At 38.9% G+C, this 26,723-nt stretch overlaps 2 protein-coding genes across 2 annotated transcripts; one reads left to right on the top strand and one right to left on the bottom strand.

Moving 5' to 3' along the window:
* The first annotated feature begins 149 nt into the window (after positions 1–149).
* Positions 150–8,568, top strand: SLC24A5 (solute carrier family 24 member 5). The gene is made up of 9 exons (XM_065688053.1): positions 150–243; positions 417–593; positions 1,916–1,999; positions 2,091–2,194; positions 2,515–2,615; positions 3,343–3,626; positions 4,342–4,548; positions 7,487–7,588; positions 8,152–8,568. Exons 1-9 carry the CDS (start codon positions 165–167, stop codon positions 8,472–8,474), a joined length of 1,461 nt encoding a protein of 486 aa, XP_065544125.1. The 5' UTR covers positions 150–164; the 3' UTR covers positions 8,475–8,568.
* Positions 2,280–26,723, bottom strand: MYEF2 (myelin expression factor 2). Its single transcript, XM_065688055.1, has 17 exons — positions 26,400–26,723; positions 21,909–22,138; positions 20,660–20,712; positions 19,383–19,390; positions 19,182–19,275; positions 18,132–18,323; positions 17,083–17,236; positions 16,620–16,669; positions 16,471–16,534; positions 16,224–16,325; positions 15,970–16,020; positions 15,829–15,897; positions 15,483–15,581; positions 13,139–13,210; positions 11,704–11,906; positions 11,542–11,593; positions 2,280–9,367 (listed from the first exon to the last, which is right to left on the bottom strand). The coding sequence occupies exons 1-17, from the start codon at positions 26,618–26,620 to the stop codon at positions 9,204–9,206; spliced, it is 1,878 nt and encodes a 625-aa protein (XP_065544127.1). The 5' UTR covers positions 26,621–26,723; the 3' UTR covers positions 2,280–9,203.

The raw sequence follows: 26,723 nt of genomic DNA, 5'->3' as shown, positions 1-26,723 counted from the left end.
GGGAGCACGGCTGACCCCAAGGGGCGCGGAGCAGGGCTGACCCTGCACAGGGGAGCACGGGGCGGATGCTGTGTGAGGTGAGGGGGCAGCACGGGAGGCGCGGCCCCCATGTGACCGGCCCGGCCCCGGCGGCGCCGCGCTCAGAGCGGTCCCGGCGCTGCGAGATGCGGGCGGGCGCGCGGACGGCGCTGCTGCTGCTGCTGCTGCTGGCGGGGGGGGCCCAGCGCCCCGCCGCGGGCGCAGGTAGGGGCGGGACGGGTCGGGGGTCCGGGGTCCGGGTCGGGCAGGCCCGAGCTGTGCTGCGGCGGGCCTCGACCTGCACGGAATAGGGAGCTCGGTACAGCTCTGACCCGCACAGGGGGCGCAGGGGAGGGAGAGGTGCGAGCACGTGTAACACCTTTGTACTCCATTTCCAGGCAACGGGACGGCTTGTGTCCTTTCTTCGTCAGAGTTTCCCGGAGGATTTTTTACACCGCAGGAGCGAAAGGATGGAGGAATCGTTATCTACTTCCTAATTATACTTTATATGTTTTTGGCCGTGTCCATCGTGTGCGATGAGTACTTCCTACCGTCTCTAGAGATCCTCAGTGAATGTAAGTGAGCATCTTTGTATTTGTCCTGTAAAACTAACCCGCTTAGTGCAGAACATCCTCCTTAAAAAAGTTTGGAAACAAAACTAAAGACATTCCAGTCTCTGTGTGTAGTCTTATCAATACAGCATTTAATCTGATACAATGTACCATTATTATATTGTCAAAAACCATACTCTGACTACACTTTGCACAAGCATTCATTTAGAATTTGCTTTCCTTGTAAATGGAGGACAATCTGAAATGTTGCTCAGTATCAGCTAACCTGGCAACCTCTGGGTTGAGCAGCTGTACATCCAGTTTATTAGTAGAAGGGTGCTGGGAACCAAACCAAGAAAACTTCTCCTCTATTAAAACATGGGAATTAAGTGCCTCCCTTGAGTTTCTGTAATTCTCTCGAAGTACTGGACAAGTTTCAGGCTGAGCTACCATTTACCCATTAAAGGTACGACACAGGAGGGAGGAGTACCACAGTTAAAATGCTTCTATGAAATCTAATCAACCTGTAATAATTCCCCTGGCTTCAGCAGACCACTGAATTAAAGCGATGGTCTTGGCCAAGAGTTCAGGTTTTCATTGCCAAGAATTAAAAACCAGTTCTCTAAGGAAAACACTCTCCAGACCAGAACACTTACAGAAAATGTAAGCTTAAACATTGCTGCAGAGCTGATACTTTTTTATTGATGATAAATAAGCATTTGTCAGACTTTTTCCATAGTTAGCCACAGGTCCCTGTTCTCAGTGTGCAGAACTTGATCCAGAGTGAGTTACATTTCAGAAACAGTCCACTTACCAGAAATCTCATTCATTCAAGCAAGACACAGGCTCTTACATTGTCCATACGAAGTGAAAATCTGATTTTAAGATCGCAGCACTGGTTTGAATTTAACTAGTATTTCTGGTATGTGAAGACACAGTAGCATGGATTTTCCTGGAAGATAGACAGACTTGACATGGAGCATGTAGCAATATCACACTTGAGTCCAAGGAACTCCCCCCCAATTACCCAGCAGTAAAAACCTGCATACATATGCCTATTTTACATTTTCAGATCATGGCCAATCTCTTGTATTATCAGTACTTCATTTCTGGTATTTAAACTAATTCCTGTAATAAAGTTAGAAATAAACTAGCCCAGTAAATGAGGCTACATTGTCAATGTATTATTTTACCAATTTCAAATAAATGCATTAACAGTATGAAAGTAAGCAAAGTTCATTCTATTAAACTGTAGCAGCTCCTAACATTATATACTAATGCAAGTAAAGGGAACAGACTGCTGAAGTATTTAGTTTTTTCAAGCAATTCTTTTGCTCTATCCTCAGGCCTTGGCCTTTCTCAAGATGTTGCTGGAGCAACTTTTATGGCTGCTGGAAGCTCTGCTCCAGAGCTTGTCACTGCTTTTCTAGGTAAGCAACATAGGGTTTGACTCCTCAGAATCTAGACCTCTTTTCCTTGGATGCCAAACTGAAACATACCAGAGAGTCATTTCCCTTATAGGGGTCTTCGTGACCAAAGGAGATATCGGCATCAGCACCATCCTTGGATCAGCAAACTATAATCTTCTTGGTATTTCTGCAGCTTGTGGGCTGTTTTCCAGCATGGTAGGTATTAACTTTGATAGTTCTGCTCCTAAGAGCCAAACTGTTATGCTTTCTGATTTGCCAACAAAAGCCAAGAGAGACTTACTATGACAACTGCCAAGTTTATTATTTAGTAGCAAAACCAGCATGTAATCAGTTTTAAGGTAACTTGCTATGAAAGTTTTTAAAAACATTAACTTGTTAAATATCATACTCAAGTCATTCCTAAGAATCTTAAATTTTTACATTATATAGAAACAACATATTGATGCAGCATTTACAGCACTTAGTGAAAGTATTACAGACAAGTTCAAGAAAGGAAATGAATCTGTGTTCTGCAGGTGTCAAAGCTATCCTGTTGGCCGCTGTTTAGAGACTGCCTGGCATATACAATTAGTGTGGCAGCAGTCCTTGCGATGATATCTGACAACAGAATTTACTGGTAAGAGCACAAGTAGTGTTGAATTCATGTTGACTGGAGATTAGCGAGACAGTGGTTTGAAAAACAAACTAAAAACCCCAAGCCCCAAACTTCAGGTAGCCTGAACTACCATTCACTAACAGAAATAAACATCCTGTTGGCTAATCAAAAACAAAACCGAAACACAACCAAGAAAGTCACAATGCTGATAATTACCTACACATTCAAACCCTGCATATTTATAAAGTTTAATCTGCATAGGTTTGTCTGTAGAGACTTCACAATTTCTAACGCCACTGTTTTGGCATAGCAATTAGTCTTCGTACTCTACTCCTTTTGAGCCTTTATCTACTAGAAGCAGATCATGAGCTTCTGAGGTTTTAACTCTCTTCCAGGAACACTGAAACTTGTGTTGCCTCAACAATTCAGTCATGTCCCACACAAAGCCTGCTGTTTTCAACTCAAAATAGCACATACTATCCCCTCTTTAACCACTGCATGAAGACTCAGTTTCACAAACATCAGTAAGACGCTGGTTCAGTAAGATCCCCTGGAAGACAGGCAGCTATACAATACACAGACAAGATTCTGCAGGGGAGTGGAATCAATCCAATTGCTGAAAGACATGGGGATACTCATGAACTTTCATGAGATCAACCATACAACTGCAATTACACTCATTTTAATGAGTCAAACAGTTGTGAGGTTTTTATACTGCATGTTATGTAAAACCTGTTTTTCATTCTAGGTATGAAAGTGCATCCTTATTATTGATATACGGGTGTTACATTCTCATTCTGTGTTTTGACATTAAAATCAACCAATACCTCATGAAAAAGTTCAGTCCCTGCTGTGCGTGTTTTACAAAAGCTATGGAAGAGAATGCTGAGCAGCAGCCACTGGTTGGGTGGAGAGAAGAGAGTGGACCTCTAATCCGACAACAGTCAAGAACAGATAGTGGCATTTTTCAAGACGAGCTGGACTACTCTCAGCTTTCAACAAGCCTGCATGGGCTTGATGAAATCTCTGAAGGTAGAAGTATTATTACAGTTGTCTTTATACTCTGCATGCCTGTCTGCATCATCTCTAATAAAGAGCAGATTCTGAGATAGTATTAAGATTTTGTTCACAGAAGAACTCCAGCATTGTATTTAAGTAAAGCATTATTCTTCCCTGGAACATAACATCAAGTAAAATCAGAATGGTGGTATTTAAATGAAGTTAGTTACTGGAAGAATGCTATGATAGTAATTCATTTGTGTCATATTAGAACAGCAGACTTCCATCAGTCTTTGCTGTGCACATTAGAAACTTCCCTGCAATGCTGCTTTTAAGATGCAATCAGCTGAAAGACACACTGGTACTGTACTAATACTGTTTTCTTATGACAATGGCAGGTTCATAGCCCAAAACACGCATTACATCAGAAGTACAGAAATAGCTATGATGTGGCCACAGATCATCAGTTTCCTCTTCACTTAGGCAAAAACCAGCAGACGGTACTTACTCTTGGTAAACCTTTTATGTAGGCCTTTATAGAAAAGTTCACCCACCTTAGTTCTCTCCTACTTGACATGGTAACAAAGAACATCTGATTTCAGAGTTTCATCCAGTGTGATGTAGGTAAGACTACAGCTTGAAGTATTTTTAACCTGTTTTCAGTATTCTCACAAGTAGATGCCAGTAACACGACTATGTTACAGATTCAAACCATGCTACCATTTAAAATAGTGTTTTTCCTCAACAGATCATCCAAGTGTCTTCACCATGCCTGAAGCAGATCTGAAGAGAATTGTGTGGGTGTTATCCCTTCCTATTATTACACTACTCTATTTGACTATACCAGATTGCAGAAGACAGTTTTGGAGGAACTGGTTCATGGTAACATTTTTAATGTCAGCAGCATGGATTTCTGCCATAACTTACGTCCTGGTATGGATGATAACAATAGCAGGTAGGTACCTGAAGTGCTGCTGCTAGATGCAGACTCAACCAATTGATAATCACTGAAAAAAAAATTTTTTCCCCCTGTGAAGAGTTTTCCTTTCCACAATTAAACAGTCAGTTTAGCAACACATACTTTGCTTAAAACAACAAACCCAACAAAAACATGTTTGACTGCTTAACTTGCCACCTTCTTTCATCTAATGAAAACCACTTTACAGTTTAGCTGCTTCAGACTGTTTACCAGCACATGAATGAGAATTTGTTTATATAGCTATAAAAAAATAGCCTGTATTTAAAAAGAGAAACTTTCATGAAACTTCTTCATTAAGTGAAATGATTAAATACACAAAAATAGACTTGTCAAGCTGAAGTCTGATAAACAAGTAATCCACCAAGACTGGAATTAAAGGTACAGAGTTCTGTAAAAGAACTATTATTTCTATACCTGTATTTTTTTTCTTGAGTGCTACAGTAGGAGATTGGGTATTAAATTAACTGCCAAAAACATCTAGATTTTTGCACTATTTTATTACACCTATAGCATCACAGGTTTATTAAACATTTTTGGTGTGTACGTATACCTCTTATAAATCTTAATCATGAAGTAGTAAAAGAACTGCACTGGAGTGAGATAAGGGGTAAGAAAACTTCTGTGTAAAAACATTCTCTTAAAACTATCTTCAAGTATTAAAGATCTCCTCATTTCATTGTTTCTCCAGTCAGCTTGAAAAAAAAAAAAATCCAGTTTTTAATTTTAAGAGCAAACAACAAATAAATCTCTAAACAAGAAAGAAATGTTACAAAGCTTGCTATTTCCACATTAGAGCTCACTAACCTTACTCAAGTATTCTGCTAGTTCAGCATCCTAAAGTTGTTTTCAGCTGAAGTTTGATGGATAACTCCTTGTTCAGTGCAGAAACAGACACATTTGGTAAACCTTTGAGAAATGACTAGTAGATCACTGGATGTAACACCCACCAGGTTCACTCCCTGGTCAAATAATTTTCCACTTGTATCTAGACAGCAAAGGTTTACTGTCTTAGTGCTAGAAGCCTTCAAAACAGGGCTCAAATGAAAGTTATTGCTGTGCTAGAAGACAAAGCACTAATCCATGTGAAAGCAGGTACACTGGAGATTCAGATAGTGTATTAGTGTTAGTCCACTTTAAACAGTCATCACAAGCAGTATTGGGATCTTTAGCCCACTACTTCTAGGTCCAATATATTCTATTTACATGTTAAAACACTAAATTACACACATTCTATTCAAGTCCAGGTTCTGTTATGAAGGGTGACTCAAAGATTCTGTTGTGGCATAACAGCCTATCAGAACATCACAAAGATACCGTAACTGGGGACTGAATTTTGATCATTGAGAACAAACCTTGGTGACTTTTTTTGTTGCTAGCATAAAAAACCGAAGACTACTACTTATAGCAAGATATTGCTACTAATACACAAAATTAACTAAAGGCTAGAAAAATAAAACCATTCTCTATTTATGTCAGTTGCCAGAAAAAAAACAAACAACCCTTCACATTAAATAGAAGATAAATCTATCTAAAATAAAAAGAAAAATTTAGATTCACCTGAGTTTAGATTCTATCTGATAACCTTCAGAGGGCTAGAAACCACTACTGGGTACAACACAGAGGGTTCATTCATATTTCACATTGGTCTGCTTGGCATAAAGCATTATTTTCCACTTGGATGGTTTATAAAATCTGATCTTGTTGGTCCCTCATCTTATAAATCTCTTACATTAGGAGTGATGGGAGAATAAACACCAGTACACATTCTGCAACAGGATTGTATTAGTCCCTCTGAACCAACAGTTTCAAACATAAATTTCCTTAAGTGATCCAGACTACGCTGGGAGGTACAGGCAAGCATTGCTGACCTAGCTCCCAAGCACTGCCTCTTTAAGAAAACTGCTCTTATTAGTGTCCACATATTGCAAATAAGAATTCAGATTTCAACCTTCCCCCCACACAAAAAAAGTATCAAGATGCTTTTAGTGAACAGAAAAGTTAAAGAAAAATAGTTACTTAATAGTCTGAATAGAGGTATCAAACACTTCAGCATATTGATGCTTGTGAACAGTACAACCACTAAAATAGTTCTGAAGAGCTAAATCTGTGTATTTTAAGTGAGAAATTAATATGCTTACAGGACATGAGGGGCTAAAAAAAAAATAATAAAAAAGTGGGGAAAATAAGCTGCCGGTTTAGTAACAATTTAAAACTTTTTAGTTTAAGCCAGTATTTATCTAAAGAAACTTGCACAAGGATAACTTGCACTTAAAAGTCATACAAAAATTCTGCATTATTGTTCTTCCAAATCCAACTAAATCCAACACAAAACCTAACTGGAGTGAAATAGTAAAGCCATGTAGTTGAGACAAGAATGAAGTAATGATCTTAATGATCCTCCTCCCAAGAAAATTCATGTGCTTTTTTCCTACCGCTATAGAGAGGGTGACTGTAAGAGTTATTGCTTCATAAAACTTTTGAGCACCAATCATAATATGCCCAAAACCAGAAAACTATTCTATTTCCTAAAAGCTAGGGGGAAAAGTAAATAGTTGGATATTTAAACTTCTACTGTACCCAAAATAAAATATACCATAATTGGTATTGTCTTGACCACTGGAGACATTCCACTCAGGCCTTCGAGATACTATTAAGCAAGATAGTTACTACACTACAATTCCTTTGTTATTTCATTGAAGAACATGGACAGGATGCTATTTCTTTGTTATTGTTCTTAACTATTCATGGTTCAGTCACTTCCTATTTAGTCAAGTTAGTTGACACACTGCTTTTAAAATTACTGTATGATTACTAATTCTTTCTCCCCAGCAAACAAAATCCAAAGAAATTTCTTTGGATGAAACTTTTAACTAAAAACATACTTGCATTTTCTACTGTTATTTATCAACTGCAGGTGAAACACTGGGAATTCCAGAGTCAGTAATGGGTCTCACATTACTAGCAGCAGGAACAAGTGTACCAGATACAGTTGCAAGCGTGCTGGTGGCTAGAAAAGGTAAAGACTTTAGTATTCAGACTCATTCCGATGGATGTGCTTAAAAGTTACTATTAAAAAAAAAGAATTTTGAGTCAACACTTCCAAGAAATTCAAGAAGTAACTTCAAAGTTTCTGCTCCAGATTCTAGAGCTGAAGTTTACTACTAATAAATAAATAGCTTACCTGAAGAAGCTGTGGCTCAGACATTCAAAAACCTCTCAGGGTATCTCAGAAGTATTCTAGATTGTTTTGATTTGTTGTTGATCAACTATTACACTTTTACTGCAAAACACAACTGTAGGTCTTGGGATTTTTAAGACGACTGGACTTTACAACAGACTGTCTGGATTTTAAGCGCAACTGCGCAGATGCTGGTGATTTAGGGAGACTTTTTTTTTTAATGCTTGTGGTACCCAAAACCATGTTCTGCAGAATCATGAGTATAGTTCTTTCAATGAAAAATCTGAAAAGGGTGCTCTGTGAGAGACTGAGGGCTGACAGTCTGTTCCTCCAAAACAGTTTGGCAATTTTATACAGTACAATACAATTACACAGACTTATTTGTATTTCTTCGTTTACAGGAAATGGAGATATGGCTATGTCTAACATTGTAGGATCCAACGTATTTGATATGCTCTGTTTGGGAATACCCTGGTTTATAAGAACTGCCTTCATAAATACATCAGGACCCGTAGAAGTGAACAGCAGTGGTTTGACATACACAGCCATTTCTCTTATCTGTTCTGTTGTTTTTATTTTTCTGGCAGTTCACCTGAATGGGTGGAAAATAGATAAAAAATTGGGAGCAATTTGTCTTGCACTGTACTTAGTATTTACTGTATTATCAATTTTGTATGAACTTGGCATCATAGGGAACAATCCTACAAGGGTCTGTGGGAACTAGTTTTAATCAGAGATTATACTGATAAAAAAAATAAAAAAGAAAAAAGATAAAGACCAGTTTCTTCACTTAGTCAAAATAATAATTAAAAAAACTTCCAAACTCCCATTGGGCTCTAACTCTTATTTACAGAACTAAGTCATGTCATTAAAGTCATATTAAGTAGAACAAAAACATCACAGCCTAATTGGAGCCCTTTCTTTTAGAGTCAAGAATTACAGTATGAGGACAATGCACACGTAAAACCAAAATTCTGGAAAAATAAAAGAAAAAGACATCTAGTTTTTACATTACAATGTTGATACACACTGGGGGGATAAAAATAAGAAGACACTAAACAAATCCCACTATGCAATCTTGAGATTAACAGAGAAAATGGCTTATTTTATTAAAAACAGTATAACCATTCATTTAAACTGAATGACTAGAGACACTTGGCCTAATTTTCCAAAGGCACTGAGCACCCAAAGCTTCCATGGCCTACAGGGACCTGCAGGTGCTCAGTGCCTCTAAAAAAACAACAAAAATCAGGCAAATTGTCTTTAAAAACCAAACATCGTAAGATTCATTTAACAAGTATCACAGTATATTAAACACTATACTGTTAAAGGCTGGTGGGATTTAAAAGTTCCTTTTTACAGCTTTTGTAAGCATACAATGTTACTAAAAATGACTTACTAGGATAGAGAAGCTAAACAGACATAGGAATGTTCCTGAACACACAGTTTTAAGTTATGCATTCCGATCCAAGCGTACATCAATTTCTCTGCCACTGATTTTTATGCCGTTCATTATCCTACAGGCCTTTTCAGCAGATTCTGGTGAGTCAAATCTGACTGTTCCACAGCCCTTTGATTTTCCATTCTCCATTTTTATTTCTGCAAACATTACATGACCTGAATAAATAAGTTAAACAGCAGTTATTTCAAGTGTTTGGTGCACTAACAAAGAACTCATCAGAAGTGATACAAAGCAGTTTAAAATATAATCTAGTGGGACACATGAAATTAGCACTTTCAGACTGATGGTATATTCACTCATTCAGGGCAGGTGACACAGGTCAAAACAGCAGTAAAGAACCCAAATTAAGATCCACCATTTCAAATCTTTCCGTCACACTACTGTAAGACGAAGCATACCTGTATTTATCCTCAAGTTTGAAACAAAGTGCCCTATAAAGCTACGGGAAAGTTTTGCGTTTCATTTACAGGCACTGCCAGAGGTGTGACTACTGACAGGCATTAACTGCATTATAGTTCTGTCCAGTTCCCCATGTTCATCACAACAGCCTATCAAGCAATCACAACCAGCAGGCAATTTTGTAAAGAAGACGCAGAGCAAAATTACAGTCTTTAAACCAGCAAAGTTCCCAGGTTAGGAGTGATGGAAAAGTAGCATGCACTATTCAATTCCTGCAGTGTTTTCTTGAGGTTGGACACAACTCATGAAGCAACGATTTTATGTAGGTATCTTAGTACCTCAGAGAATGGAGTTTGAGTGTTCACTTATGGTATGTTACAGCACACCACTCCTGAGCCCCTAAAATGCCACTCTAAAATACATAGCTTTTTACTTTTAAATATATAACAGAGCTGGATTTTCACAGAAAGAAATTGAACATATGGAGAAATGGTCTTTGTATTTCCTCATGACACGGCATGAAAGCAATCTGTTGTTTGTATTTGTGCTCATGATTCTTAAAAACAATGCAACATAATGACTACATCTGTTAAGTTGCCAAGGAGATAACGGAAAAAAATAATTCTGAATTATGTGAAAGCTGCCCACCAGGCAGTTAAGACTTAAAAACAGAGAGAACCGGTCTCACTGTGTCCTCCAGCTATGAAAACACACATTTGTGAACACCCAAAAAATGTTCATGGTTGAATTGCAAGCTCTAATTTATTATTAATTATCTACAAAGTGTTGCATGAAAACTGTCTTAGGTATCAGAGAAGGCTGCGTGGAGACCTCATAGCAGCCCTTCCAGTATCTGAAGGGGGGCTATAGGGATGCTGGGGAGGGACTCTTCATTAGGGACTGTAGTGATAGGACAAGGGGTAATGGGTTAAAACTTAAACAGGGTAAGTTTAGATTGGGTATAAGGAGGAAGCTCTTTACTGTTAGGGTGGTGAGGCACTGGAATGGGTAGCCCAGGGAAGTTGTGAATGCTCCATCCTTGGCGGTGTTCAAGGCCAGGTTGGACAGAGCCTTGGCTGACATGGTTTAGTGTGAGGTGTTCCTGCCCATGGCAGGGGGGTTGGAACTGGATGATCTTAAGGTCCTTTCCACCCCTAACTATTCTATGATTCTATGATCAGTAGTACATTTTAAATGACTTGTCTTTTCTGTTTCTCCAAAACAAGAAAAGAAATCCTGAAACTCAGTTAAAGCTTTTCATTCTGAAAGTGCATTTTCAAAACAAAACAATCACGTATGTCTACACACAAGCTTCATTCTTCATTTGCTGTGAAATGACAACTTTTCTGAATTGAATAAAAAGAATTATTGGATATTTGTAGAAATCCTTTATCTTAGATAAAAAGGGCCTTTATTTCTTAACATAAAGGGGAAGCATTAGAGCCTGCAAATATGCTAATCAGGATCATCTATTTGCATAAAAAACAATCTGCCAGTTTGGCAAAATTGCTAACTCTTGATTTGATGCATTTCTGGAAGTAATGCATAACCAGGACAGGCCCAGGGCCCTGAATCCATTTGTCTCAATATAAATGCTACACTATATACCCTGTATTGGGCAGAAGATACATAATACCTGCCTCAAAAAGGAAAAAGCTGCAAGAGTAATTTTATTAATGGAACGGGTTAAAGTTTATAGCAGATGTGCACTCAGAGCCTACATAACCTGTACCATACCTTGGTCTCATGTGTTGTGTCATACATAAGAATTATTTATACAGCTCAGAAAAGCTGGGGAAAGTAAGAAAGATTAGGCTAGCCAGACTCTTCCTCAGGGTAAGGCATCAACCTTGTGTTCCTGTCCTTATTTAATGAACACTACATAAAAGTAGTTGATGGAGCTGAGCAGTGACAGGATTCATATACATACCACACTGACTGAATTTCTCCTTTAGCTTCTGCCAGGTCAAGTCAAAAGGAAGCTGGAATAGAAAAGGATTATAAATAACAAAGTATTACAAAGTGCAAAAGAGCATGTAACCAAACATGCATGCAATACAAGCTCATGATTTTTATGTATTCAGATGCTTACATTTCTCACAAATATCTGGTTGCCTTTATTGCTTAATCTCTCTCTCATGCCACTTCCCATTGGCCCAGGAACAAATCCTCGATCAATATCGATGTTCCTGTCCAAGCCTCCACCCATAGCTGGTCCCATTCGATCAAAACCCGAACTCATCCGATCCATTCCCATTCCTCCAGGCATACTGTTCATACCACCCATTCCACCACCTACACAGAGAAAGGAAAGGAGGATAACATCAAAATGTTTCTAGTAATAAACACACAAGTAATTTGTTATTAAAAATAAAATATCAAAAAATGTTTTGTGTCAGGAGAAAAATAACTTTAATAAAATTGCTGTAACACAAAACAACTTCATACATGCACAGTTATTTATGTAGTAGCATGGCTAATATTTTAAGGTGAAGTACTGGAAGATACAAAGTGTCAGTTCTAAAAGAAAAGCAAAAACCAAACTGCATCAAGCTATTAGTCACACCATCTAATGAAGTAAAATGTTGAACACAGGAATTAAGACTTAAAGGCCGTCCAGTTTTATTTATAAAAATCCAATACTCTGTACCAAAAAAAGATCAAGTAAATAACTGTGGCAACATTACAATACAGATAATTTGGCCATATACACTCATTTATTTTGCTTCGCGCATTCACATTCAGCTTTATTTAATGCAGCCATACCCACACTTAATGACACAATCTTCTAGAGAAAGCATATTTTGCAGAGAACATATGTTATTGCAAGTGCTGTGAAGAACATGGAGCTTACTATGATACATGCAAGGAAATATATTAGTGTATATTATATAAAGAACTAAGATCTATGGCATTTAAATATCCTATAAGAATATTTCTGTATTCATCATTAAAAAATAATGTCAAGCAAAACTATCAACATCATTCATGAGGGGCCTTCTTTTTAAGTCTTATGCCTCTCAAGATTGCCACTAGCAAGATTTTAGTTTCTCATCTGCTCTAGCCCGAGGAACTTAAGACATTTGCTGTAAGACAAACTCGGCTTTGGAGCTTTGCAGAAAATTAAACTGAGTAATACTCTGAAATTCAAGGCTTATTTTTTATTTCAATGATGAGAGATTACTACCGTTCAGCTTCATGGTGTTCATGCAAATAGCTGTCCCTATTTTGTCTTTCTTCTGGAACACGAGTTTACTGAAATCACTTCTCCCTCCAAACCAGAAGTTAAAACCATTTCAGAACTAAGACTCAGGGAAGGACTGTTATTAGCAAGTTTTCATCTGAATTTTTACCTCAACAAAACAGCTTTAAAAATTACTAGACTTGCAGTTGCATGCAACAGAATTCTACTTCTTCCAACACTGGCAAGACACTATGCTACAAGGAAACCCCCGGTATAATTACATGTACACCGTTATCATTACACTGCCTATGCATTTACATTCTATTGAAACGAGTTAACCTACTCATTCCAGATCTTACTGGGCCCATGCTAGGTGCTCCCATTCCTCCTGCAAAAACACCAATCATTGCACCACCTAAACAGAAAAAAAATAACATAGTGATATACAACAACAAAGCACTGATGAAGTACACTGTTCTCTGTGTTACCTGGCAATTCTTTTCTACACAACACTTTAACATGTGCCTTTATTATACAAATTAAACAGGAAACATCTAGTAAGCAACATTAGTCCCTCCTTCTTTATTATGTGATTTAAGTTACTCTGATTTCTTTCTACCTTTTCTCCCCTCTGACAGTCCACCAGCAGCACAAACATCTTAAAACTAAATAAGCCATTTCCCACAATGGGAAGAAGAGCCTCAAATCTGAATGGTTCATCTTATTTGAACTTCATAGTACAAAAATGCCCCAGTTTCTCCCATTTTGAAAAGCTAGGAGATGCTCTCCCAATGTCTGTCTTTACTGTACATGAAGGTGAACTGATGGAATCTTCTGGGGAAAAAGGGAGAAAGAGAATCGATGCTTAATAAAACCTGCTCATCAGAACCATGGGATCTCTAGAATGGTATCAGACTGAGTCTATAGTAAGGTCAAAATAATTCTTTTTATTGAAGTGCTAATATTCAGGAAAGTAATCTCAAGGGAGCTTGCAGAACTGTAAAAGCTCAAAAGAACTATGTAAGAACTATGTTCCTGTCACTGCAGAACACAGTGCAACTGTCAGATGCATTTTTCTTGCTTGATTTTCATACCTAAAAGAAACAGGTCAGTCTTTACTTATGGCAAAATAGACGAATAACTGCCATACTTAGGATAGACACCATTGCTTTAATATCCAAAAAAGGTCACTGCTGAGTCTTCCATTAGAAGAAAACCTTAGCTGTTTGAATTATTGTCTCTTAAAAGGAAAGAAAACCCCAAGTCTCCCCAACAGTCTGGGATGCCCTTCAAAAAACAACCCAAAACAACCCCACAATCTGAAAGCTCAAATAACCCTAACAAGCAGGATTTCAGCTGGTTCTGACCTTAGAGACATCCTTTGCCTGTACCTATTCTATCTGTAAATCCCTACAATTTCCTTCCATTATTTAAGGATAAATTGAAAAATTCTTATGTTGTTTCTCAGAACCATGTTTAAATCTAACACTGCTGACAGGTAATGAAGTTGAAGCTTGCTGGATTTACTGAAGGAATGAACCCCCACATCAGTTTCTCACAGTGGCTATGTTCACGCATTTCAAAACCAGCACGTGTTACCAGAAAACTCAAAACTCTATTGCTTGCATGAGTATTTATAACTGAAGTGGCTTTGGCTTTTCATTCAGAAAAAAGATGTTTATCCTATGCTGCAAATAGAGTGAAAGCATACACTTGATTTCTAAGACATTAATTCCAAGGCCGTAACACTAAGTTCATTACGTTATCACTTCTACACAATTACCAGTGCTCAAAGAGAAGCACATAAGCATTGCCCTATTATGACTAGCCCAAATGACAAAAATTTAAAAATAAACCAAACAAACAAACAAACAAAAAAACACAAAACAAAACCCCGCAAACAAAGCCAAAACAAAAATGCCCCACCAAAACCCATACCAACAAGTTTTAGACCAGATGATGGGGAAAGGGACAAAAAATGGGGATGGGGTGAAAGAAAACCTGTCTCCTATAATGCATTCATCCAGGTAACAGTATAACCAGAAAGTTCAAGAAGGCTCTACTGTTAAGAACTTCCAGGCACATTAAGATAGAAAAGTATCTCATTTGGGGGAAATCAAAAGTAAGAAAAATTAAATCTGTCAACAAGACATCATCTATTAACTAAAGAAAGCTGGCTTAGTTAAAGTAGAAGCAAATAAATCCCATTCTGATCTGCTTGAGCTTCAAAGGCAGGAAGAAAACCAAGGGCACCAAAGTTTACGGTTCCTAACCAATGCTACCTGATTTGCAGTAAGAACAGTTTTTTTGCAGCATGCACTTACAAAAGCAAGCTCCTGGAATTTACAAAGGTGGTACACGGGCAGCTTCTTCAGGATTACCAGAAGCATTTACTTTTATATCCAAAAGACTTAGTACCTCACAAAGTTAACAGTATGAAGCTAAATGCTCTCCTCAAATAGCTTTGTTTCTATTTTACAGATGGGGGAGGAAAAAAAAAAAACAAACCAACCCAAAAACCTACTTTATTCTCCATCCTAAGCAATGGCTCTAATAAGCACTCAGATTACATCCTTAATAACTAGAAGAAAGGGAACAGAGAGATGACCAAATGAAACTGAGTTCTTCTAGTAAAACTCTTCCAATATTATGCTGCAATTTGCCGCAGGAAATTTAAGTTACCATACCCATCCTTCCAAAAGAATCTCCAAAACCACGGTTCAATGCCATTTCACCACGACCAAATTCTCTGTCCATGTTTCCTCCCATTCCACCACGGAACATTTCTATAGACAACAAAGCAAAAAAACCATCTAAGCTGATGTTCATACAACACTTGTTTCACAGCTGCTTGCTCAAATAGAAGTGGGTTTAATGCACAAGTCAGAGACACTTTTGCCAGTTCCTATGCCCCCACTCATACCACTGACAGTATTTCCTCTGAACTCATATACATTACCCATCCCTGAAGGAAAGGTTTTTTATAAATAAATATAAGCAAACTAGTAAGTGTACGGAACAGTGTTCACCGACCTCCCATTCGGTTAACTCCAAATCCTCCCATATTAGGCATTCCTTCCATTCCACGAAGTCCAGCAAGTCCTGCAAAATAAGGAAGTGTTTTCTATACAGTATTTTAAAAATACTGAATGCAAAGAATCTCACTGTACTTACCGCCTCCCATTCTGTTCATTCCACCAAATCCTGGACCATCTATTCCCATACCTTTAAACCAAAACCACAAACACCATTTAGAAGACAGGTAAGATCCTAATGGACTTAAAAAAAAGAAACGCAGAGACAGTTAACAGCAATAACACACTACACAAGACTTGTTTTCTCAAGAGTATGTTGTTCTTCCAAACACAGAAACAACAATTTTTAGCTTAAAGATCTGTAAAGCTTATAAACGAAGAACACAGACTTACCTCCTGGACCCATGCTCCCCATTCCACTGCCCATGCTCAACTGTGTTGCACTGATAGGCTGTCCACCTGGTCCAAGTCCCATACCAATACCACCAAGACCACCTTGAAAACAACAGTAAGTATTACCAAAAGATTTTCTTCTGTCTCATAAAGAGACCGCAGTAAGCAAAAGCACTACTAAACTGGTCTAAGACTCTGTATCAATATATATTAAGTGCAAGAAGTAGAAAGCAGAATGTGCACTCACGAGGTAATTGTGAAGTTTTGCTGTCTGCAGCACGGAAGTCTTCATGAGGAACTGATTTGTCATCCTGATAAAACACAGTGATGTCATGCTATGATCCCTTCAGTGCTTTAGCAGAGATGGGCAAGGTAGAAAAAATTTAAGCAACTCACCATTTTTACATGCATGGGTCTATCAAACAGGAACTGTCCATTGAACATAGCTGCATAAATACAAGTCAAGGAATCTAGCTACAGAAGACAATCTATTTCAGAAGAATCACTGTAATAACTTATTTTACTTCTGTACCATTTTGGGGGCCTTATCTTTCCTTATCTAATCCTTAGAAGGCCAATTCAAAGGCCAGAAAAGACTATACAAGCCGTTAGGTATATAAAAGTTTCATGCATGTCATATTCCCACATATTTTAACCTTGTTCAACATTAGCAGGAAAACCTTTTTAGACGACAGCAGTAAATTCAGTCACTATTAAAAATGTAATCTGCACAGTACTACACTCTAGCCCCTACATACTAGCTACAACGCAAATAAGCACCATCAGCAAAACTACACTATCAGAAGCCATTCTAAGTCTAACCCATACTTGATCAATTATTTTTCAAACCCAAGGATACATATTGCTTGAACAGCTTCAATTGCTTGTTCAAAGGTAACCGTTCCCATCCCTCGACTCTTGCCATCCTTATCTTCTTTGATGTCTGCACGCTTTACAGTTCCTGCAATGCTGAATACCTCCTTCAGTTTCTTCCAGCCAACTTTAAAGTCAAGCTTACACACAGGAAAAACATCAGTGATTTTGGTGCCATTACTTCTGGACAAGATTTTCTGCCTTGTTGTAACTCTTCAGCTTTACAAAATGCTCGATACATGTAAATAGTAAGGATTTTCTAATATACACACACTGAAACAAAGTCCAAAAATATCAACTAAAAGCAACAATTTGTACCTACTACATGTAGGTATTTAACATACTAACAGATGTGTTCTTATATGTAACGGAAATGGATGTGTTCTTATCAAGGACAGCTGTACTCCCACAAGTCTGCAAGAGCAGACATAGTACTCTTTTAAAGTCAAGCTTACACACAGGAAAAACATCAGTGATTTTGGTGCCATTACTTTTGGACAAGATTTTCTGCCTTGTAACTCTTCAGCTTTACAAAATGCTCGATACATGTAAATAGTAAGGATTTTCTAATATACACACACTGAAACAAAGTCCAAAAATGTCAACTAAAAGCAACAATTTGTACCTACTACATGTAGGTATTTAACATACTAACAGATGTGTTCTTATATGTAACAGAAATGGATGTGTACTTATCAAGGACAGCTGTACTCCCACAAGTCTGCAAGAGCAGACATAGTACTCTTTTGTGCAAATAACGAACTAAAGTTCCAACAAATATAATAGCTCGTTAGTCTGAAGTAACTTACAAGATAAACTGAAGCGTACGTTTAATTAAAATAAGAAATGCAATTGCAATTTCGGAATCCAATTGCAAGTAACATAATCTGAACACATATCCAGCATTTTTAGTTGAATATACTAATTGTGAACAAATTTCCAATTTTTTCTTTATATTAAAACTGAACTATGCAGGAATGTCAGATGCTTTACAAAGATAAATATTACAGTCATAAAATACAGTTTTAAACTTACGTTAGCAACAAAAATAGTGGACCCAAGCCTGCCTGCCTGCAAGTTACTGATAACTTCAGGAGGAATGTTTGGATTATTGAGAATAGAAGGTGGTAAATTCATTATTCCAGGTGCCACATCAGGTGCATGTCCTCCTGGAAACTGTCCTCCTCCACGCTGTAATGCCCTACGAGCATGTTCACCTTCAGGATCCTGAAACATGGGCAAAAAAATAAAACCAAGTTAATCATCAAGAGGACTGACAACAACAAGTAGGTACTATTAGAAGTTCTACATAAACCCATCAAAATTATTAACTAACATCCTTGTCTGTGTCAGAGGGATCAAGAACTGAATCAGCCTGGAGACCTAACTCCCTCACCTCTAGAGGTGGGTCCTTTCAGATGAGGGTTGAGGCATATTGGCAAAGCACTTGTTGACGAAGCGTGCACTGCCACTTCATATGCTGTACCTAGCCTACGGACAAGTAGAAAAGATTTCAATCTAAAGGACTGTCAGTCTGGCACCTTCTCCGAAGGGCTGAATTAATTTAATTAAGCTTTTTCAACAACTTATTAATACTATTATTAAAATTGTAACAGGACAAAAAGAACTGCATCAGACACAATCATATAAGGCAATGCTACAATAAAAATGTTACATTAATTTCACTCTCCAGCCAGCACAATTTCTCTACCTCCAGACCAATTTTTGCACATATGTAGTAGTCTGATACTTGGCTCATTCTGTGTTGTATTTTGAAGCAGGTAAACAGTGTAAACATAGAATCATTTATGTTGAAAAAGACCTGATGACATTAAGGTAAGAAAGTGAAGTTAAAGTTGTTTCAAAGAAAAATATTAGATTATTTCAATTTTAGGACAGACTTGTTGGCAGTTCATGTGGTACAGTATCAAGAACTTCTGTAAGCCAACAGGCGCTTTGGCCCATTAAAAATTAAAAAATTAAACTGGGAATTACAAAGCTAAGATGCTCAAAATGCTGTATCGTCATCTCAGTAGTTACAGTACCTTCACTATTTCAAATTAAAGCCAGAAACAATAATCATACCTCTTTAATATTCAGGGGTCTTCCACTAAGATCGTATTTGTTCATAGTGTCTAACGCTTTCTTAACAAATTCTTCATCTTTGAATTCAACCACACTTCAAGAGAACAAAGTGCAAAGTATTAAAATAAAGTTTAAATTGATAAAATTAACAAAATGGCTGGACAGCAGTGTGTTTCTACACACATATAAAAAGAAACTTACCCACAACCCTACATCCATGATGATTTGTCATCATAAAGAGAGGAGGGGAAAAAAAAAAAAGAAAAAGACAGTCAGCACATATGATAGATCATTTAAGATTCCAGTTAAAGATCCCAGCTCACTGTTAAGTAACTATTCAAGTTATTTTCAGTTTCAAAATCCATAATACATGCTCTTTACTGGTAGCCAATCTGAATTTATCTTACTTTCTCAACATACATACCTTTTGAGTGCAAGAAAATACATTATCTTATTCTCTTTGAGCCAAACCAGAATTGGAAAAATGCCACACAGATCCATGTAAGGACAATTGGGGAGAGGAAGGCTGGGGGTGGGGAAGGAGGGCAGAAAGAAAGCCATAACCAAATGCCAATCAAGACACTCACTGTGTCATTAAAAGCTGCCCACTGACTGCAAAGTTCAAATCTACCTCCACCATCAAGTATACCAGTACGATAAACAAGGAGTCTGAATACCTCTTCCGTATTACTAGCATAATTGAGAAATTACTTTGTAAGAAAACCTTATTAACTGCACCAGTATCCTTCCAATAAAGTAAAGAGTTGAGGATTGCTTTAAGTAAAGCAAAGCTGACAGCATGTTTTATTTTTAACAAGCGTTAAAGGAAGTAATTTACAACAAAATTGATACAACCTAAGTTAAGACACAAACCTGCATTTCTCATGGCCTCACTGCAGGTTCAGAGCTACTATTGGCCCAACTTTTTACTATTTTTAAGAAGACAAAGGAGCTTTAACAATCTTCACTCTTAGTGCCTCATTGCTGGAACTCTTGGCTACTAACCATTTCCATCCAGTTAGTTTTAAGAAGGCAAATACATTAATCCAGTGTTTAGAGTACCAACCAAGCAAAGCTGTCAAATCAGGCACTTCAAACAGTATATTCTTAGCTAAAATTTTATACTCATTGGCCCCGAGAAAACTACACTAACAAAATTTAAATAAAAAAATCACTGGGTTATTGAACAACCTTTGTATGAAACAGATTTGTACCAAAACAAAGACATTGGCTAAAAAGAAGAATTAACTAAATGCCATTTGTTAACATTAACAAAAGTATTTTGTCCTTTACAGCCAGCTAGTCTGAGTTGCTTGGAAGTGTCAGACTACTTCTAATACAGAATCCTCAAGACTATCTTAATGAAAATCGGTGTAAAAATGAAACTTACTTTCCAATAACTGGTACAGGTATGATACAAAAATAAAACTGCTGAGGAACTTTTAAACCTCTAGCAGATTGTTGCCCACGGCACTTACCCTTGATTTTCCTTCAGCATCCTTAAACAGCTCCACGTATGTAACCTCACCAACTACATAAGACATACAAAGGGAAAATACCAAGAGACAATGCATTTAAACACCAGTATCTTTCTTTACTGTGCCCCTGTGCACAACTCTACAGAAAAACACCTATTATTCACCAACAATCAAAACCAGACCAACATACCTCCTGTCAATGGCTATATAATTTAGCTAATTTTCAGAAATATGCAGCAGCCACATTCTCAAAAGCTAAAAGCAAACAACTAGATTTAACCTAATTCATGCTACAGATCATATTTTGGCCAGTATGATATAGTTGGTGAACAAATTCAGATATACACCCTTAACCTAACAAATGAAACGCCAACGTTCACTGGGAAGTGTTACATTTATCATCCTACTCACAACACCTGTTTTAAGGTGACTTTCTACCTGAATGTCTTCAATCATAAGTTTGCCTTCAATAATAACCAAATTTACACATCAAATATTTCACAGCAAGCCACTCACTTTCTAAAAGAGGAAGTTTCAGTAAATAAACCAATCAAATAGTCACGTCACCTTACAACAGATAAACCAGCAGTTAGGGGGGGTTTGGCATTTTTCACAGCCTAAAAGCCAAGTGTGCTTTGCATTACTTTTGAAGAATCAATTTTTCAAGGAAAACACAGAACTAACTTTTTTACAGATTCATGTATTATCATTATTTTACCCCAAACTTTATAAAGTAAAACATTCGGGGTAGTGAGATTACTCTATCAGAACTGCAACAATAGTAACAAGCTTTTAATACAAGTCTCCAGACAGTCATGGCAGTAGTGACAATGCAGACAAAGTTAATTCCACAGCCAGATTCCACCAAAGAAATACAAAACAACTTTTGAAAGACACCCTTTATAATTCATGTTAACACACTAAATGTGTTGTTTAAATACAATAACCCTTTAAAAAAATCTACGAAGACTACAACTAGACAAAACACAATCTCTTTAAGAAGTCGTGAGGTCATGCATGTACTCTCTACTGTCACACTAGAATGGCAGAAGATTGTAAGCACTTCATTTACCCATCCTATCCTGCAATGCAATTGTCTCAGATGAAAGAGGGGGAAGGGAGATAGATGTACCAAGTAAAGGCCAAAACCAAAAAAACCCAAGTCAAATCTGTGTGGCTCAAAGGACATACACGTTGCATTAAAGTTCTACCCCTTTCTGTGTAAGGTGTATTATAACGAATAAGTTACCTTTCTCTCTCATAAGATCTTTAATAGCTTGCCATTTCATGTCATATGGGATGTTGCTAATAAAAACTCTATTACGATTAATAGCCTTCTTTTCTCCAGTGCCTGTATTCTTGTCCTTTGAATAGGGGTGGAATCTGTTCTTGTTTCCAAGAGAAGGGATTGCCTTCGGTTTTGCGACATACTTTTCTTTAGCAGGTGCCTTCTCTTCTTTTGCTGTCTCATCATTACCCCTACATTAAAGAAACAAATCCAAACAAAAAAATGTTAGTTTTGTGTTGGATCATCAGGCTGTTATACCTCCTAGCTATACAGCTGTATACCTCCTATACTACTGAACTCCCAGGATGGCAAATGCTGCTTTTCAAATTAGGAAAAATAAATACACATTACCAATCTAATTCCAAAATAAGATACATTTTTTTTTGTCCTAGCTAAAGTTATCATAGATTTATTCACTATTGTGAATGAAGAAAGTACAACTTGCTGCTTCAGTTACATTCCACTTCCATTATGTCTGTCAAGACAGAGCAAGACAGTACTACTCTGAAACTACTACAAACAGGCAAAACGGAATGACTCAGCTGCAAAATGAGCTACAGCACCCATGATTTGGTGCTTCATAATTTTTACATCAGGTTCAGTTGCACGGTATTCACGACCACAGAAGTGAGAGTTGAAACTGCCTACCTTATGGAAGGAAATTTGCTAAAGGACTGTCAGAAGTGATTGACTGTGAACCCTCCTTCTCAGATTGCATCACTACCTTTACAGTTTTCCCCCACATTTCAGAAGACTTAGGTTTTAATCTTGCTTTGACACTTCAGAAGGGTTTTGGTGTAAAATTAGCTGAAACAGGCATTTCAGTTTTACAACCACAACATATGGCAAGATCACTGATTCTGATTAACTGCAATGAGTATTTTCATCTCTCTGCACATTTATTAACAAAACCATAAGTGGCAGTCTTAAACCCAAAAGCACATGCAAGTAGCCTTTCATGAAGCTAAATATATTATATACTCCAGCCTGCGTATTTGTCAGGGAGGAATAATAATAATTCAAATACATCCATATTTCTTACATGACTTTTCCCCAAATTCTGAAGCATTCAAATGATACAAACTTCACAGTCCTTGTGTTTACAAGTGGATCAAGAGAGGATTCGCAATTGAGAAACACACAGGCACTCTACTAGGCCAAGTATTTGTAGAAATTAAAAACATTCAAAGTCAACAACACATTATCTGGCTCAAGCACCCTCCAGCTTCCCCTAGCATCATTCCTCCTTCACACCAGCATCCTGTCAGTTGTGGCAATATAATTGTGTGGCTGTGTAATGAAGGGAACAATACATAGAACTGGAGGGAACCCAAGGGAGAGAAGGAAAGAGCAAAGTACCAGGTTTTCCAGTCAGATCAGTCCCTTCCAATCCAGTCATATTTGCAAAAGCAAAATTCCTGCCCAATTAGACTCCTAGCAAAATCTGAGTTCTTCCTTAAATTTTTGGATTAGAGCAACGGATTCTCTTTAGCCCTTTAAGCTCTTTCCTGCTTAAAGGATTATGAACAGCCTCTGGGTGCTCAATATAGCGCACAGGAAGAGCCAGGTCTCCACATACGGAATCCACAGGATCTGTAAGACCTGGCTGTACAAACCAGTAAAGCACAGAGGATACAAGTCTGGCATAAACTCTGGGAAGCAAGAAAACACATCACTTAGTCTGGGGACCACAGTCAGTCTCCTGAAAATAGAGGATTATTAAAAAAAAAACAAACAACCCTTCTTGCAGAAATCATCTGCCAAAACCAACACAGGCCAGTGAACAAGCTGGAGCCAGAGGTCCTTTTGTGGATGCAGCTCTTACACTCTTCATTCAGTATTAAACATAATTTCAATCAAGTACATTCAAAGCAATGTCATGTTAGTGACCTGCAGACCACAGAAAAGAGTCTCAAAAATGATGAAATGACATATTCTTGGGGGAATAACAAGAGTAATTTCTACTCTTTACCTTTTGTATGAGCCAATAATTTGATACATTTCATTAATATGTGTCTGTGAAATCACTAGAAAATTTCTAGGGTTGAAAAGAGATGTCTACATTTTTTTTTTTTAAGGTATAACAAAGCCTACCCTCACAGATTAGAAAGAGCAATCTTTACCTTTTAAAAAATAACATCTCTGAACTTCCATGAAGTTTCAGAAAACAGACAAGGTTTCCATACGCAAAACTAAAAGCCTAAAAAATAATAAGCACGAGATAATTCAACATGAAAGCCCTAAATGCTGGTATTTTTATTAAGCAAACTTCTCCTCTCTGCTAACTAGTGACCATACAAATAATGAGATCAGCAGAGACAGAAACGTATGAAGTCCACACGTGATTCCAAAGCACACAGATCAGTTCAGCTGTCTTATGCTGAGCAATTCCACTCCTCAATACAATGAAAGGCGCTTGAGACCAGGATTCCTCTTTAGCGTAATCTGAGCGCTAAGCAAACCTAGTTACTGAAATACTTTTTAAAGTAGCACATGTCACCTGCGCACTGAGAGCTTAATCGTTTGTACACAGGTTTTGGGGAAGACTGGAAATTGCAGTGAAAGAACAAGATCTGTAACTCTGTTACCAAGAACTCTGTATTACTTTCAAACTACAATTGTGATTTCTACCACACAGAATGACTGGGATTTTTCATTTGCTTGTGATTTGGTTTGGAGGGAAAAGAAGAAAATTGCTGACAGGAGGAGGGATACAGAGAAACCGAGTAATTATTTTAACAGTAACGACTCCAAAAGTCAATAAAACGTTATATGCTTCAAAGGTGCAAAAGGCTCACAAACTTCCTGTGAAAATTTATTGTAATTTGTGTAGTGTGGAAGCTGAGGGCCTGGCTTAGGGAAAAAAACCCCATAACCGCACTTTTATGGTAATGTAAAATTTATAACTTGTAAACTATTTGCATTTCACAGGGAGTCAAGTAAAGGCATGAAGTATGCCTTTATTTCACTAGCTTTATACTGAACTTGATCCCATGTGCATTCTTCAAAACCAACAGTATCAGACTGGGCTGCTTAGAACATGTCAAAACTTCACAGCTCTCAACAGCTTTGATGCACTGCAACAGCAAGTCTACCATACATGCATCACAGAACTGTTCGGGTTGGAAGGGACCTCTGGAAGTACCTAGTCTTCCCTCCAAGATCTGAATGAGATTAGAAGCGACTGAAATTACAATTATATAAGGCCAAAAGCTGGTTCACATGAAGAGTGACAGCCCTCAAAGCCAGACACCAAGAACAAACAAATACATAGTTATTCATAGCACTGCTCTAGTCAGCTGGTACTTCCAGCTCACCTACACTCCAGTACAAGTCCTTTTAGACCTGCTATGTAAGGCAGTTTGCATATGAGACCTCACCTGGAGTATTGTGTGCAGTTCTGGTGTCCTCAACATAAAAATGACATGGAACTCTTGGAACAAGTCCAGAGGAGGGCCATGAGGATGATCAGGGGACTGGAGCACCTCCCGTATGAAGACAGGCTGAGGAAGTTGGGGCTGTTCAGCCTGGAAAAGAGAAGGCTGCGTGGGGACCTAATAGCAGCCTTCCAGTATCTGAAGGGGGCCTATAGGGATGCTGGGGAGGGACTCTTCGTCAGGGACTGTAGTGACAGGGCAAGGGGTAACGGGTTAAAACTTAAACAGGGGAAGTTTAGATTGGGTATAAGGAGGAAATTCTTTCCTGTTAGGGTGGTGAGGCACCGGAATGGGTTGCCCAGGGAGGTTGTGAGTGCTCCATCCCTGGCAGTGTTCAAGGCCAGGTTGGTTGTAGCCTTGTGTGGCATGGTTTAGTGTGAGGTGTCCCTGTCCATGGCAGGGGGTTTGGAACTAGATGATCTTGAGGTCCTTTCCAACCCTAACTGTTCTATGATTCTATGATTCTATGACAACATTACAATGGACAAGAAAAGTCTGTGCATATATGTGGGGCTTTTTGTTTGCCTGTTCTAGAAAAGTAAACTGCTATAGGCCGGTCTTACCATTCTCACATGAACGAATGACTAGTTCGAAGGCTTTACAAAACGCACCGCTACGGTAAGAAGTGGAAATGTAAACAAAATCAGAAACGCGCCGGAGCACTTCTAGGAACGCCCCCCCCGAGAACTGCCATGACCAGAGCGCACTACAGTAGCCCAAGGGCTCACCCCAGCGCAGCGGCTGCCGCTCAGCCCCTGCCCGAGGCGAAACTTCACCTCCCTCGAGCCCAGCTCACCGGGGCGGGAGGCGCCTCAACCGCCCGCCGCGCACCGGCGCTCCACGCCCGGGCCGCGCCGCGCCGCAAGGAGCACCTCCATCTCCGGCGGAGGAGGAGCCCAGAGGGGCATGGGGAGGAGGGGACCGGCCGCCCTGCCCCCGCCGCGGCCTAGGCGGGCCCGCTGCACCCCCGCGCTTCCCCGGCCGCGCTACGCCCGCCGCCCGGCCCAGCACACACATTTTGACGCCATTAGCGCTGCCCCCGCCGCTCTCGGTAACTGCCGCTGTGGCTGCTGCCGCCGCCTCCTCATCCCGCGGTGGCTGCTGCTGCGGTGGCGGCTGTTGCTGCTGCTGCTGCTGCGGTGGCTGTTGCTGCAGCGGACGGACGGCGCTAGCGGCCTCCTCAGCTCCGCGCTGCGGTGCAGCGGGCGCAGCCTCCAGCTTGTCGTTCTCCGCCATTTCGCAGCCGGGCCGAAACCCCGCGACCGCCGGGTTTGAAAAGGGCCCAGAGCGCCTCGGCCTCGCCGCGCCGGGCCGGGCTAAGTCTCGCGAGAACGGGACT

This window comes from Lathamus discolor, chromosome 8 (genome assembly GCF_037157495.1).
Source record: "Lathamus discolor isolate bLatDis1 chromosome 8, bLatDis1.hap1, whole genome shotgun sequence".
NCBI lineage: Eukaryota > Metazoa > Chordata > Aves > Psittaciformes > Psittacidae > Lathamus > Lathamus discolor.
This window is presented reverse-complemented; position numbering and strand designations above follow the sequence as displayed.